General features: G+C 35.0%; 1 protein-coding gene and 1 non-coding gene across 7 annotated transcripts in view; both read left to right on the top strand.

Annotated features, from left to right (window-relative positions):
• KATNAL1 (katanin catalytic subunit A1 like 1) overlaps positions 1–17,071 on the top strand; it is a 201,852-nt gene that overhangs the window by 166,744 nt on the left and 18,037 nt on the right. For all 6 annotated transcript variants that reach the window (XM_037527105.2, XM_054701786.1, XM_037527108.2 and 3 more), the window contains 2 exons: positions 5,933–6,091; positions 6,773–6,899. In XM_037527105.2, the coding sequence (XP_037383002.1) occupies positions 5,933–6,091; positions 6,773–6,899 (286 nt within the window). The remainder of the gene's footprint in view (positions 1–5,932; positions 6,092–6,772; positions 6,900–17,071) is intronic.
• On the top strand, positions 14,751–14,858 carry LOC119259991 (U6 spliceosomal RNA). Its single transcript, XR_005128637.1, has one exon. It is a non-coding gene; the product is annotated as a U6 spliceosomal RNA (small nuclear RNA).

The following is a 17,071-nucleotide window of genomic DNA, read 5'->3' as shown; positions in this document are numbered from 1 at the left end:
CAAATTGCATGTGTTTATCTTTTTTGAATGCTGAGTAATATTCCATGGTATATATGTACCACATCTTCTTGATCCAGTCATCTATTTTTGGGCATTTGGGTTGTTTCCAAAGCTTAGCTATTGTAAACAATGCTGCTATAAACATACGGGTGCAGGTGCTCTTTGGAATTGATGTTTCTGTGTCCTTTGGGTAAATACCTAGGAGTGGAATTGCTGAATCATATGGAAGCTCTATGTTTAGTAGGTCCAGAAATCTCCACACAGCTCTCCATAGTGGCTGGACCAGTTTGCACTCCCACCAACAGTGCAGAAGAGTTCCTTTTTCTCCACACCCTCGCCAACATTTGTTGTTGCTAGTTTTTTTAATATGTGCCATTCTCACTGGTGTGAGATGGTATCTCATGGTAGTTTTGATTTGCATTTCCCTGATTACAAGTGATGTTGAACATTTTTTCATATGTCTGTTGGCCATTTGCATTTCCTCTTCAGAGAAGTTTCTTTTTAGCTCTTCTGCCCATTTTTTGACTGGATTATTTTCTTTGTTGTTGCTGAGTCTCATCAGCTCTTTGCAGATTTTTGTGATCAGTCCTTTATCATTAGTGTTGTGTGCAAAAATTTTCTCCCAGTCGGTGGGATCTCTCTTTGTTTTGGTTATTGTCCCTTTTGCTGTGCAGAAGCTCTTTAATTTGATTTAGTCCCAGCGGTTTGTCTTTGCCTTCACTATCACTGCTTTGGGTGATGTGTCTGTAAAGATGTTTTTGAGGTGCATGTCATGTAGTGTTTCGCCTTTATTTCCTTCTATATATTTTATGGTTTCAGGTCTTATGTCTAGTTCTTTAAACCATTTTGAGTTTGTTTTTGTGCATGGTGTGAGGTAGTAGTCAAGCTTCATTCTTTTGCATGTAGCAACCCAGTTTTCCCAGCACTATTTGTTGAACAAACTTTCTTTGCTCCATTGCATATTCTTTGCTCCTTTGTCAAAGATTAGTAGACTGTAAATCTGGGGGTTTATTTCTGGGTTTTCTGTTCGGTTCCATTGGTCCATATGTCTGTTCTTGTTCCAATACCATGCAGTTTTGATAATTATGTCTTTGTAGTATAGTTTGAAATCTGGGAGTGTGATGCCTCTATTCCCCCCCCCTTTTTTTTTCAGGAGAGCTTTGGCTATTTGGGGTTTTTGGTGGTTCCATATGAATTTCATCAATATTTGTTCTATTTCTTTGAAGAATGTCATTGAAATTTTTAATGGAATAGCATTGAATCTGTAAATTGCTTTTGGTGGGATGGCCATTTTGAGAATGTTAATTTTTACAATCCATGAGCAGGGGATATCTTTCCATTTCTTTGTGTCTTCTATTTCTTTTAACAGTGTTTTATAGTTTTCTTTGTGTAGGTCCTTTACCTCTTTTGTTAGGTTTATTCCCAAGTATTTGATTTTTTTTGTTTCAATAATAAAAAAGATGGTTTTCTTGATTTCTTCTTCTTCAGATTGATTGTGTATTGTTTGTGTGTTGATTTTGTATTCTGCTACTACACTGAACTAGTTGATTATTTTGAGTAGTTTTTCTGTGGAGTTTTTGGGGTTCTCTATGTATATTATCATATCATCTGCAAATAGTGATAGTTTGACTTCTTTCTTGGCTATTTGGATTCCTTGTATGTCTTTCTCTTATCTTATTGCTCTGGCTAGGACTTCCAGTATTATATTGAAAAGCAGTGGTAAGAGTGGACATCCTTGTTTTGTTCCAGATCTTAATGGAAATGCTTTCAGCTTTTCACCATTGAGAATGATATTAGCTATGGGCTTGTCATATATGGCCTTTATGATGTGAGGTATGTTCCTTGTATCCCGAGAATTTCAAAGGCCTTTATCTAAATGGGTGTTGTACTTTGTTGAAAGCTTTCTCAGCATCTATTGATATTATCATATGGTTTTTATATTTCTTTTTGTTGATGTGTTGGATTGCATTGATTGGTTTTCGGATGTTGAACCATCCTGTGTCCCTGGAATAAATCCTCCTTGGTCATGGTGAATTATCTTATGGATACATTGTTGGATTCTGACAGCTAAAATTTTATTGAAGATTTTTGCATCAGTGTTCATTAGAGAGATTGGCCTGTAGTTTTCTTTTTTTGTGTTGTCCTTGTTCTGTTTTGATATTTGTGTAATATTGGCTTCATTGAACGAGTTTGGTATTATCCCTTCCTTCTCAATTTTTTGTAAGAGTTTGTGAAGGATAGGCACTAATTCATTTTTGAATGTTTGGTAGAATTCATTTGTAAATCCATCTGGTCCTGGCTTTTGTTTTTGGGGAGGGTTTTGATTACCATTTCAATTTCACTGCTTGTAACTGGTCTGTTTAGGTGCTCTATTTCTTCTTTATCTAGTTTTGGGTGATTGTAGAGTTGTAGGAGTTTGTCCATCTCTTCTAGATTGTTGAGCTTGTTTGCATTTAACTGTTCATAGTAGTTTCTGATTATTCTTTTGATTTCTGCTGTGTCTGTTGTGATTTTTCCTCTTTATTTGGGATCCTAATTTATTTGTGCTTTCTTCCATTTTTCCTTTGTGAACCTGGCTAGGGGTTTGTCTATTTTACTTATTTTTCAAAGAACCAGCTCTTGGTTTCATTGATCTTTTGGATTGTTTTTTTAGCTTTGATTTCATTTCTGCTTTGATTTTTATTATTTCTTCTACTGGTTTTAGGGGTTTTTTTTGGTGGTTCTTTTTCTAGTTCTTTGAGCTGTGAGATCAGGTTGTTTCTTTGAGTTCTTTCTTGTTTCTCTATGTGAGCCTGTATTGCTATATAGTTTTCTATTATTACTGCTTTTGCTACATCCCACACGTTTAGGGAATTGGTGTCCTCCTTGTCATTCAACTCAAAGTATTTTTTAATTTCTTCTTTGATCTCCTCATTAATCCAGTGGTCTTCCAGTAGTGTGGGTTTCAATTTTCATGAGGTGAGAGGGTTCCTTACCTTCTTTTTATGATTTATTTCTATTTTGATGCCTTCATGGTCAGAGAAGATGATTGGTATGATTTCAGTCTTGGTGTATCTGTTGATGTTTGTCTTGTGTCCCAGTATGTGATCCTGAAGAATGATCTGTGTGTGCTTGAGAAAAATGTTACTCAGATTTTTTTGGGTTTAGTGTTCTGTAGATGTCTGTTAAGCCCATGACTTCTAGATCCTTATTTAGAGCTTTAGTGTCTTATTGTCTCTTTGATCTATCCATTGTTGATAGTGGTGTATTGAAGTCTCCTACTACATATGTGTTTTCTCTGATGTCTGTTTTCAGAGATGATAATTGTTGTCTGGTATATTTTGGTGTGCCTTCATTTGGTGAATATATGTTAATGAGTATTATTTCTTCTTAAAGTATTGTCTCCTTGATCATAATGTAGTGACCGTCAGGGTCTCTTTTTACCTTTTTGAGTTTGAAATCTGTTTTATCTGATATGAGTAAGCTGTTACTGCCTTTTTTGGTCCATTTGCTTGTAGGATTGTTTTCCATCTTTTTATTTTCAGTCATTTTTATCTTTTGTAGTTAAGTGTGTTTCCTGGAGACAGCAAAATGTTGGGTTTTGGGTTTTGTTTCTTAATCCAGCCTGTGACTCTGTCTTTTTATTGAAGAGTTTAGTCCGTTTACATTTAGAGTTAATATTGATATGCTAGCGTCTGTATCTGCCATTTTGTTTGTCTTTTCTCTGATTTTATTTATTCTTTTATTTAATGATTTTTTTTTTTTTTTTTGGTCTTGTTTCGTTCTTATTCATCCTTCTGTTGGTTCTGGCTTTAGGACTCCTTGAAGTATTTTTGGAGTGGGGGTTTAGTCGTAATGAAATTCCGGAGTTTCTGTTTGTCTGGGAAGATCTTTATTCTTTCTTCATAGAGGAAGGAAAGCTTTGCGGGATAGAGTATTCTTGGTTGGCATTTGTTGTCTTGGAGTTTGTTGACTGTGTCCCTCCACTCTGTCCTTGTCTGTAGTGTTTCTTCGGAGAAGTCTGATGTCAGTCTGATTGGTTTTCCTTTGAATGTTACCTGTGTCTTCCCTCTTGTCAGCTTCATTATTTTTTCCTTGTCTTGGATTCTTGGGAGCTTTACTATTATGTGTCTTGCTGTATTTTTCCTTTCATCATGGAAGTTTGGTGGTGGTCTTGTTTTTGCAAGTTTTTTTTTAATATGTGCCATTCTCATTGATGTAAAGTGGGATCTCTTTGTGGTTTTCATTTGCATTTGATTATAAGGGATGTTGAGCATTTTTTCATATACCTGTTGACCATTTGCATTTCCTTGGAGAAGTGTCTTTTTAGCTCTTCTGCCCAGGTTTTGACTGTATTGTTTATTTTGTTTTTCTTGAGTTGTGTGAGTTCTTTGTAGATCTTTGTGATCAGTCCCTTATCAGTTGTATAGAGTGCAAAGATTTTTTTTCCCAATCAGTATGTTGTCTCTTTGTTTTGGCTAATGTCTCTTTTGCTGTCCAGAAGCTTTTTAGTTTGATGTAACCCCAGCTATTTATCTTTTCCTTCACTTTCTTTGCTTTGGGGGATGAGTCCTTAAAGATATTACTGAGATGTATGTCATGTAGTGTTTTACCTATATTTTCTTCTATATGTTTTATGATTTCAGGTCTTATATTCAATTCTTTTTATCCATTTTAAGTTTTTGTGCATGGTGTGAGGTAGTCGTCTAGTAAAACTCAGATTTTAAATCTTAGTGATCCCTATAGTTCTCTATCAAAATTCTATAGCTCAAATAGAATTTGTATGATTTCTGAATTTGGGGAGACTTGACATACACATAGTTTTTAAAGTTTAATTCCCCAGAAACTTATTAAACTAAATTAACAAATGGGCCAGAAGTCTTAAGATCACCAACTATCATGTGAAATAAATGTAGTGTTAACTATGTATTCCCTTTAAACATGTTAGGAGACTGTATGTATTTAAAATCCATTAGTTTTCAAGAATAAAAGATTGGTTTTCTTGAATAATTTTTATTCCTTATTTATTTTTATTTTTTAAAGGTTTATTTCATCTATCCATACAAAAGCTGGGGTGTAGGCCAGAGGTGCGGGGGGTAAGAGGATTCACCAGAGACAGAGTGGGGAGCAGAACAGGCAGATCTACTGAAATACACTGCTGAGGGGAGCAGCGGGCAAGACAGGAGATTCTACTGTGCCCTGTGGGTCAGCTCCCTGGCTGGGGATTGAACTAGTGCTGCAGTGGCTGTGGATAGCTTCATAGTGCTGAGACTTAACTCCTTGCACCACCAGAGAGGCCCCTCCTTATTTAGTTTTAAAAGATATTTTTCTGTTTGTTTCCAAATGTGAGAAGTAATTAAAATGTATTTTTTAATCTATAATATATCTAGTGGCTTTTTCCATCACTAACACTATGTAAATTATTAACTGTCTAGCACATTAAACTGATAAAATGCTAGCTAATTTGCTTGTGTTTAAATCACCACTGAATTTTAATTACATATTAACTAATAAATGGTCTTTGTTTAAAGCTATATATTGTGCATTGTTGAAATCAATTTTATTCTTTATAAGGACAGGGAGTGTGTAATTTTTTTATTATATGTGTAGAAAATATCTTATTTTCATTATATTCAAGCACAGCATTCACTCTTAAGCAGTGCTCAAGACATCTTCTGTCAGGTTCAGGAAAGTTAGGTTCTAAGTGTATCAGAAAATTCTTTGTTTCTTAAGGTCTTTTGTTAGCCCATCTGTGATTTGGACTTTTTATGAAATCACACTTCATTTTTCTCTGTCTACAAAATGATAACTCATGTTATATGCACCATGATTTTATTATGACAGTTGAGTTTACTTTTGATGGGAAAATTTCATGTACATTGAAAATTTATGATACTTTATAAGGGAACATTTTAATTTGATAAATCATTTAATACATCTTTTGAAATTTCAGGGTGTGCTCATGGTTGGACCCCCAGGCACTGGTAAGACTATGCTAGCGAAAGCTGTTGCCACTGAATGTGGCACAACATTCTTCAATGTTTCCTCTTCTACACTGACATCTAAATATAGAGGTGAATCTGAGAAGTTAGTCCGTCTGTTATTTGAAATGGTAAGTGATGATATATTTAGATTTCAGATACACTATATAGGCAAGTTTTACCTCTTTAATCTAGGTCCATTCACCTAACGATTTTTTTTTTTAAGGGGCAGTTGTATGTGTAGTTTAATTGTTCTTGACTCCTCAGTGAGATGGGTGGTGGGCTTTGTGGGGTAGTTGATAGGCCTTTGGTTTACTTTCCTCTCTGAGGTAAAAGAAAGATTCTTAACATCCTGTTCAGTGAGGATGGAAGAGACTTTAGAAATGTGTGTGGTTTGACTGATATTTTTGGATCTCTTATAAGCTGGTTGAACAGAAGATTATTTTAATATATATCTTAAAAATCAGAAATTGATTTATCTTTAAAGTTTATTCCTTTTTCCTGAGGGATTGCAAAATTACTTAAGAATGCATATTCAAGGATAGAGGCGATTTGAGGAAATTTGTTTTATTAAGGAAATTTTCATATATAAGAGTAGAAAGAATAGTTCTTGAACCCAACTTTACCAACCATATAACTTTATTTTTAGAAATTTCCTTTTTCTGATAGGATTTAACCTGTCACTAACCAAATGATGGCATTAAAACAATAAGAAATTTCTGCTTTCTCTTGCCAGTTATATAAGAAATGGAATTTTAAAAGAATTTGTATTATTTTATGAGATTAATGATTTCTTAAAATTTTTCACAAAGGCTAGATTTTATGCACCCACCACGATCTTCATTGATGAGATAGATTCTATCTGCAGTAGAAGAGGAACCTCTGATGAACATGAGGCAAGTCGCAGAGTCAAGTCTGAACTACTCATTCAGATGGATGGTAATTGATATTTAATTGCTTTCTCAAAACTGTTATATTTCCTTTTTGAATTTTGTGTGGATTCATCCTCAGTGAATAGAAGGCATCCTGGGTTGATTTTTAAGGCATCCTGAGTTCATTTGTACACTCACCCACTTTTTTAATTTGTTCAATACATTTAAAAAGCATTAATTAATACTTGTTATGAGTCTTCTACCATTTGGGGTTCCAAGGTTACAAAGAAAAGGATTGTCATCTTCAGTTTAAAAAATAGTTATTTTTCATAAAAATGTTACTAATGTCAACAAACAGCAGATTTATCATGGTTATTTTAAAATGAATTAATATTTTAAGAAATTCTTAATTTTAATTTCTAATGATAAATATTGATTGCTGTATTTCACATGCATGCAAAAGCTCTTTGGAGCTCACTACATTTAAAGAGTATAAAAGAATCCTGAGTCCAAAAAGTTTGAGAACCACTGATCTAGATGGGAAACAGGCAGTTGACAAACAATTGCAATATATCCTGTAGTAAAACTAAACACTGGGTGTCTTGAAAAACACTGTAGGAGAGTTATCATCTCGAGGAAGGGAGTCATTAACAGTTATAACCCAAGTGGCTTTGAAGCACTGCTAGAAATTATACAGACAAAGGAGAAAAGACATTAGGGAGCCATTAAAGGAAGAGAGTGATGGGCTCAGAGCTGCTTTTTTAGAGACAGATTGTCCTAAGAGTTGTGTGGTTAACAGAAGACTCTTTCAGCAAAATATGAGAAAACATATGTTGTGTTAAAAAATATCCAGTGCATTGTTTCAGAACAAATGTGGTTCTCCACCAACCATGGATAATTATTGAATACTTACAATGTGTGTTGAGTGTTCTGCCAGACACAATAAGATATATGAAATGATGTACTAGGAGTTCCTTTTTTCAATGAGTTTACCATTTTAACTTCTGCTAAAATATGAAGGAAAGGAGTGAATATTTTATATTTCGGGGGAGGGATATAGAGAGAAATACTAGATGTTTTCAGAAATTTACAGAATACAGATTTAGTCCGCTGAATTTCATTGAATAGTATTTGTGACTACTATTGATTTTCATTATTTTGTGATAATAGTTGAAATAGGAGTTTCATAATAATTTATTATCACAATTCCAAATTGAACCAGGTTGTTGCTTTATACTCACTACTTTGTTATGCCAAGTTAGAAACTCTTATCAGTAAAGTTTGTGAATTTTTTATCTTTTATTTTTTTTGTGGCCTAGAATTTCCATTGTAACTAAAGTTTTTTTCCTAAAATTTTAATTCATGAAATGTAGACTCTGTATACATGTATACATGTATTTGGTTTGGTATTAAAAATAGTATTTTCAGCAGTGCCTGATTCTTAGTTTTGTTTCTTAATATTTTTGTTTTTTACAAGTGACTTTAAAGTTTGAAGGTCAATATTATTGCAGTATAGCCTTTCTTTCAAAAATGTGCACACACACACACACACATATCAAATTTGGGGGGTAATTGCTTTATAATTTTGCTTTCTTACTATCAAGGTAGCATTGTTTTATAAATTGTATATGATTCAGAAGTTAAGTTCACATCTCTTCAGATGTATATTCCCACATCACACCAACCACCAAATTACGCATAGTCCTCAAACATAATCCATAAAGAAACCTCCTTTCTTTTCAATTTTGTCATCAGTTTTTTAAGGTTTATTTTTGGGTTGGTTTTATTTGGCCCTTTGTTTTACCTGTCTATATTCCATATATCCGTTAAACCAACCAGTATTTGTCTTTCTCCTTCTGGTTTATTTCACTTAGTATAATCCCTTCCATTTCCATTCATTTTGACACAAATAAAAGATGTCATCATTATTATAGTTGCGTAGTATTCCACTGTGTATATATGCCATAGCTTCTTAATCCACTCATGACATTGGACACTTAGGTTATTTCCATAATTTGACTTGTGAATGGTATTGGATTAAATACAGGAGTCCATATAATATCCTTTCATATTAATGTGTTTTGTTTTTTTTTTCTTTCATTCTTTGGGTAGATACCTAGGAATGGAATTGCTGGGTCATATGATAAATCCATTTTTAATATTTGAGAATCCTCCACACTGTTTTCCATAAGGGTTTTACCAGTTTGCATTCCCACCAACAGTACATGAGTGTTTCTTTTTCTCCACATGCTCATCAATGTTTATTGTTCCTGTTTTTTTTTTCCTTTTTTTTTTTGAAATGGGGCGTTCTCACAGGTGTGAGTATCTCACTGTGGTTTTCATTTGCATTTCTCTGATGGAAGGTAAAGATGAGTTTTTTTCATGAGCCTTTTGGCCATTTGTATGCATTCTCTGAAGAAGTGTCTGTTTAGCTTTTCTGGCCATTTTTTGATTTTTTGTTGTTGTTGCAGTATATGAGTTCTTTGTAGATTTTGTCAGTGTATGATGTGTAAATATTTCCTTTCTCCCTTTCAGTAAGCCATCTTTTCACTTTAATGATAGTTCATATTGCTGTGCAGAAACTTAGTTTGTAGTCCCATTTGTTTTAATTTGCCTTTGTTTCCCTTGCTGTTGTAGTCAAGTCCCCAAAGACATCTGTGAAGCCAATATCTTGCAATGTTTTGCCTGCTTTCTCCTATGCATTTTATAGTTTTAGATCTTCTGACTTTAATTCATTTTGAGTTATTTTTTATGTTGTGAAATAGTGGTCTATGTTCATTCCTTTGCATATAGCTGTCCAATTTTCCCAGCACCATTTGTTGAAGAGACTTTCCTTTCTCCAATGTATACTCTTTGCTCTTTTGTCATAGATTAACTCTCCATGTAAGTGTGGATTTATTTCTGACCTCTTAATTTTATTCCATTGATGTGTTTCTGTTTTTATTCCCATACCAATTACTGTAGCTTTATTGTATAATTTGAAGTACGGGAGTATGATAACTCTCTCTCTTTTTTTTTTTTTTTTTTGGTCAATATTGCTTCTGTCTATTAGGAGACATTGTAGTTCCATTTAAATTTCATTTATGTTTGTTCTATTTATTTGAAGAATGCCATTGAAACTTTGACCAGGGACTGCATAAATTCTGTATATTACTTTGTAAAATGGCCATTTTAATAATGTTAATTTTTCCAATCTGTGAACAGAGACTATCGTCTTTCTATTCTTTGTGTCTTCTATTTCTTTTAACACTGTCTTTATGGTTTTCATTGTATAAGTCCTTTATCTCTTTTGTTAAGTTTATTCCTAGTTACTTAATTCTTTCTGGTGAGCTCATAAATGGGATTGTTTGTTGATTTCCTTCTCTTCTATTTGTTTGCATATAGGAATGCAATTGATTTTTGTCAATTTATTTTGTAATAAATTGCCACTTTACTGTGCTTTGATTTTTTTTCTTTTTTTTCCCTAAGATTTATTTATGCATATAAGAGCTGGGGTACAGTCCAGAGATGTGGGGGGTGAGAGGATTCACCAGAAACAGAGTAGGGAACAAAACAGGCAGATTGACTGAAATACACTGCTGAGGGGAGAAGCGGACGAGACAGGAGAGATCTGTTTTGCCATATCTGTGGCTCCCTAGCTGGCGGGGTTAGAACTGGTGCTGCAGAGGCTTCAGATTGCTTCATAGTGCAGTGCTTATTAACCCCTTGGGCCACCAGGGAGGCCCGATTTATTGTTTCTTATAGTTTTTAGTGGAGTCTTTAGGGTTTTATATGTATATTATGTTATCTGCAAATAGTTTTATTTCTTCCCAGTTTAGATTCCTGTTATATCTTTCTCTATTGTCTAATCCATGTAACTGGGACTTCTACTGTGTTAGATAGTGTGGTAAAAGTACATATCTTTGTCTTGTACCTGATCTTAGAGAAAAAGATTTCAGTCTCTCACCAGTGAATATGATGTTTGCTGAGGTGTTTATTATGTTTAGGTATGTTCCTTCTATCCTCACTTTTGGAGATTTTTTGTCATAAGTAGATGTTGAATCTTAGCAAATACTTTGTCTTCATCTTTTGTATCATGATTTTTATTTTTTCTATTATTGATATGGTAAATAACATTGCTTGATTTTCAATGTTGAACTATCCTTGCATCCCAGGAATAAGCCCCACTTGGTCATGATGTATAATCCTTTTAGTGTATTGTTGAATTTGGTTTGTTAAGATTTTGTTGAAGATTTTTGCACTAACTTTTTAAGGGATATTGGCTTGTAGTTTTCTTTTTGTGATGTCCTTATCTGCTTTTGATATCAGAGTAATGTTTGTCTCATAAATGTGTTGGAAACATTCCCTCTTCTTCCATATTTTGGAAGAGTTCATGAATAGGTGTCAGATCATCTTTGAAAGTTTGGTAGAACTCACTAGTGAAACTGGTCTTGGGCTTTCTATTTTGGGGAGAGGTTTGTTTGTTTTTTAAATCAATTAAATATTTATTTGAGAACAGGACAAGGCTTAGGGGTGTTTTAAAGGATCAAATAAGGGTGTGCTCTAATTTAGCTTAGGTCATTTGTTTGAAATTTGAGGTTGATTGGCAGTAACCTTCACACAGAATGTTGCAATAGGGGAGATTTATAACAGTTAGTAGATGGCTTTCCTGTTTCTTTAAATTTTAAATGTAGTATATTATTGTTAAATTTTGGACAATATATGATTTCTCCACCCAGGTGTGAGCACTGTAGTTCTTCCACCACCAAAGTACCCAGAGTCCATCACCATATTCTCTTGTGCTTTTCCCACTGTTTTCACTCCTCTTCTCTCCCTGCTCCTCCTGGATACCTCATATCTATGGTTAACTTTCAAGTTTGTCTTTGTCTGACTCTTTGGTTTTTCTGCATTCCACATATAAGCGAAACCATCTATCTTTGCCCTTCTGGCTTATTTTGCTTAGTATCAGCACTTCCAGCTCCATCCATGTTGCCACAAATGGCATGAATTTATCTTTTTTGATCACTGGGTAATATTCCATTTAGTTTATGTACATCTTGATCTACTCATCTGTTGGACATCCCTGTTTTGTACCAGATCTTAGTGGAAAGGCTTTCAGTTTTTCTCCGTTGACAGTGATACTGGCTGTAGGGTTTGTGGTTTTTAGTATGTTGAGATATGTTCCTTTTGTCCCAAATTTTTCAAGGGAGTTCATCATAACTAGATATTGAACTTAATCAAATGCTTTTGCACCATCTGTTGATCTGATCATATGGATTTTAACTTTTTTTTACTTGATATGATGAAGTATGTTGACTGACTTTCAGATGTTGAATCATCCTTCTGTCCCTGGAATAAATCCCACTTGGTTATGGTGTGTTATCCTTTTGATGCATCATTGGATTAAGTTTGCTAAGATTTTATTGAGGATTTTAGCATCCGTGAGGGATGCTTTAGGGAAATTGCCCTGTAGCTTTCTTTTTTGTGTGTTGTCTTTGTTTGGTTTTGGTATTAGTGTGATGTTTGTCTCATAAAATGAATTTGAAAGTATTCCTTCTTTCTTGTTTTGAAAGTTTGAGCAGGATGGGTAGTAGTTCATCTTTGAAAGTTGGTAGAACTCACTTATAAACCCATCTCGTCCTGGGCTTTTGTTTTTTGGAAGAGTTTTGATTGCTGTTTCAACTTCTTGCTTGTAATTGGTTTGTTCAAGTTTTCTATTTCTTCCTAATTCAGCCTTGGGTGATTATATAATTCTAAGAATTTGTTATGTTATCTAGATTGTTGAACTTGCATATAAATTTTAATAGTAATATGTTATTATCCTCTGGATTTCTGCTGTGTCTCTTGTAATTTTTACTTTTTTCATTAATGATCCTATTTATTTTTCTCTCTTTTGTTCTTTGTGAGCCTAGCTAAGGGTTTGTCTTATTTTTTCAAAGAACAGATTTTGGTTTCATTGGTCTTTTGTGTCTTTTTGACTTCTGTTTTATTTATTTATGCTGCCATTTTAATGATTTCCTTCCTTTTTAGTTGTTTTTATTGTTCTTTCCTAGTTCCTCAAGATAAGAGAATGTTTCTTTGGTTTCTTTCTTGTTTCTTGATGTGGGCCTATATTGCAATACACTTCCGTTAGTATTGCTTTTGCTATATGTCCCATACACCTGGAAGGTTGTGTCCTCATTCTTTTTTGTGTGTGTGTGTGTGTCCTCATTCTTATTTGTCTCAGGTATTTTTTTATTTCTTCTGTCGTTTTCTCATTAACCCAGGGCTCTTTCAGTAGTGTGCTGTTTTATCTCTGTGTATTGGAGAATTTTCTGCTGCCTTTCTGTAGTTGAATTCTAGTTTGCTACCTTTATGTTTAGAGAGGATACTTTGTATTATTTCAGTCTTCATGTACTTGCTGTTATTTTGTGATGAGGTATGTGGTGAGTCCTGGAGAATGATCCATGTGTGCTTGAGAAGACTGTGTATTCAGTTTTGGGGATATGGTGCCCTATAATGTCTGTTAGGCCCATGTGGTCTAGATCTCAGTTTAGGGTGATTATCATCTCATGTGTTTCCTGTCTTGTTGAGCTGTTCACTGGTGAGAGTGGGGTGTTGAGACTCCCATCACATACATATTTTCTCCAGTGTCAGCTTTCAGATGTGAAAGTAATTGTCCAATATATTTTGGTGCCCCTTTATTTGGTATTTACTGATGAGTGTTACATCTTCTGGTGTATTGTCCCCTTGATCATTAATTATATCATATCCAGCCCTGTCTCGTCACTTTTTTTTTAGCTGGAAGTCTATTTTATGTCTATTCCTGCCTTATTTTGGGTGTCATTTGCTTGTAGAGTTGTTTTCCAGTCTTTTACTTTCAGTCTGTGTTTATCTTTGAAACTTAGGTGTATTTCTTGGAGGCAGCGAAAGGCTGGATTCTGTTTCCTAATCCAGTATGATCCTGTGTCTTTTTATGGTGAGTTTAGCCCAATGATACTAGAGTGATTATTGATATGTGGAAGTCTGTTATTGCTATTTTGTTCATATTTTTTGTGATTCTGTTCAATTCCTTGTTCAGTTCCTCATGTTCATTCCTCTCTTGAAGGTCATTTTAATCTTTCCTGGGAGGGGGCTTTTGTGGTTAGAAATTCCTGAAGATTTTGTTTGAGAAGGTCCTAATTTCTTCCTCATATGGGAAGGAGAGCTTTGTAGGAGAAAGTATTCTTGGCTGGCATTTTTTTCTTGAAGTACTTTGAATATGTGACTAGATTCTCTTGTTGCCCATAGTGTTTCTTCAGAGAAGTCTGATGTCAGTCTGATCAGTGTTGCTTTACAGGTTGTTTCTTCCCCCTTGTTAGCTTCATTATTTTTTCTTTGTCTTGGACTCTTAGGAGCTTTACCACTATGTGTCTTGCTGTAGATTTGCTTCTTTCATTTAGGTAGTTTGGTGTCCTCTCAGCTTCCTGGATTTCTATGTTCATTTCCTTCTTCAAGCTTGGGAAGTTTTCTTTGATAATTTCCTTTGATAGTTTCTTAGCTTTTGTGGAAACTTTTACTGTTAAGTTTCCCTGTTTGTAATTGGTCTGTTCTGCTTTTCTATTTCTTGTTTAGTCTTGAAAGGTTAGTAATTTGTCCATTTCTTATATTTTATTCAATTTATAGGCATATAGATGTTCATAGTAGTCTCTTATGATTCTCTGTAGAGATATCTGTTGTAAGATACCTTCTTTCATTTCTGATCCTATATTTTAGTATTTTCTCCCTTTTTTTTCTTTGTGAGTCTAGCTATAAGTTTGTGAATTTTGTTAAAGAACCAGTATTTTGTTTCATTGATCTTTTGGACTATCTTTTTTTATATCTTTCACATCAGTTGCTTCTCATATTTTTATTATTTCCTTCCTTCTATGTATTTTTGGTTTGATTTATTCCTTATGTAGTTCCTTAATATGTATGGTTAGTGCTTGCTTCAGCAGCACATATATGAAAATTGGAACTATATAGAGAAGATTAGCATGACCCCTGTGCAAAGGATCATGTGCAAATTTGTGAAACATTCCATGTTTTATTTTTTTTTTTATTTTTTTTTTTAACAGAGGCATGTTTTTATTTATTTATTTGTTTGTTTGTTTTGTTTACACATGCACTGGGTACAGTCAGAAGCGCAGGAGGGTGAGAGAATTCACCAGAGCCAGAGCAGGGAGCAGAGCAGGCAGAAGGACCGAAACACACTGCTGAGGGGAGCAGCGGGCGGCAGGAGAGGTCTGCGCGCCATGTGGGACCCTCCTCCTGTGGCCGGGGAGCAGCCGGGGATCGAACCGGCGCCGCAGAGGCTGCGGGCCACTTCGCAACCCAGCGCTCAACCGCTGCGCCACTGGGGAGGCCCGAAACATTCCATGTTTTAAAAAAAGAAAAGCAAAAGAGGGGTATGGTTGGATAATTTATTTGAACTCATATTTCTTTTTTTTTTTAATTTTTTTTAATAAGTTCTGAGTTTATTTATTTATTTATTTTACACAAGCACTGGGTACAGTCAGAAGAAGCACGGGAGGGTGAGAGAATTCACCAGAGCCAGAGCAGGGAGCAGAGCAGGCAGAAGGACCGAAGTACACTGCTGAGGGGAGCAGTGGGCGGCAGGAGAGGTCTGCGCGCCATGTGGGACCCTCCTCCGGTGGCCGGGGAGCAGCCGGGGATCGAACCAGCACTGCAGAGGCTGCGGGCAGCTTCGCAACCCAGCGCTCAACCGCTGCACCACTGGGGAGGCCCCTGAACTCATATTTCTTGATGCAGGACTGCATGTTATAAACATCCATCTTAATACTGCCTTATTGCCCCATACATTCTGGTAACGCCTGTCTTCATTTCTGTTTGTCTTCAGGTATTTTTTGACTTCTTTGATTTCCTTATTAACTCAATAGTATTGAGTAGTATGGTGTTCACTTTTCACATTTTAGAGGTTTATCCTGGGATTTTTTTTTTTTGGTGGTGGTTGATTACTAGTTCGATACATTTTTATCAGAGCATATATGTGATATGATTTAAGTTTTCATGAATTTGTTGATACTTGTTTTGTGACCAAATCAACTTGTGGTCTGTCCTGGATGATGTTCCCCGTACACCTGGAAAGAATGTGTACTCACCTTTTTGGAGCACGGTGCCCTATAGATGTTTATTAAGCCCATGTGGTCTAATTCTTAATTTGAGGATCCTGTTTTCTTATTGTGTTCTGTGAGGTTGATCTGTCCATTGATAAAAATGGGGTGTTGAAGTCCCCTACTACTGTTGTGATGCCAGTGTCTATTTTCATATTTGTTAGTCATTATCTTACATATTTTGATGCTCCTTAGTTTAGTGCATATTATTCATGAGTGTTATGCCTTCCTTATGTATTGATCCCTCAATCATTATTTCCATCTCTATCACTTGTTACCTTATTTTAGCTATGCATATATTTTTTTCTGCTATAAGTATGGCTATCCTTGGGGTCCCATTTGCTTGTAGGGTTTTTTTTTTCCCAACCATTTATTTTGAGTCTGTGTTCATATTTGAAGCTCAGCAGGGTTTTCTGGAGACAGCAGAATGTTGGATTTTATTTTCTCATTCAGGCAACCACTTTGTGCCTTTTGATTGGTGAGTGTAATCCATTTATATTTAGGGTGATTATTGATAGATGAGGATTTTCTATTGCTAGTTTGTCTTTATTTTTCTCATCCTATCTATTTCATTGTTCAGGTTTTTTTTGTGGACTTCCCTCTTCAATTTAGATAGGAGATCTCCTTTCAATATTTCTTGTAGGAGATGTCAAGTGCTTTGCAAACTCCTTCACCTGTTTGGGAGGGCTTTTATTTCTACCTCATATCTGAGGATTAGTTGCAGGATATAGTGTTCTTGGTTGGCAGTTTTTATTTCTAAGTATTTTGAATGTCATTCCATTCTCTCCTTGCTTGTACGGTTTCTTCAGAGAAATCTGATTTATAAGCCTGAGGGGAATATATAGATTATGTGGATTTGTTGTTGTTGTTTGTTTGTTTGTTTATTTTTTCCCCCCTAGGCACTTTCAGTGCTCTTTCTTTGTCTTGAACTCTTGGAATTTCATGCCTATGTGTCTTTAAGTAAGTTTTGCTACATTATTTAACCAGGTGTTCTTTTAACTTCATGGACTTTGTATATTTCGTTCCTTCTCCAGGTTTGGAAGGTTTTCTTATATTATTTCTTTGAATAAATTCCTTGTACCTTTTTCTCTCTCTTCCTTTCTGGAATACCCAGTATTCTTATGTTGCC

This window comes from Talpa occidentalis, unplaced genomic scaffold (assembly GCF_014898055.3).
Source record: "Talpa occidentalis isolate TD23 unplaced genomic scaffold, MPIMG_talOcc4v2.1 talOcc4.5, whole genome shotgun sequence".
Classification (NCBI taxonomy): Eukaryota; Metazoa; Chordata; class Mammalia; order Eulipotyphla; family Talpidae; genus Talpa; species Talpa occidentalis.
The sequence above is the reverse complement of the archived record's forward strand: the minus strand, read 5'-3'. Positions and strand labels throughout refer to the sequence as shown.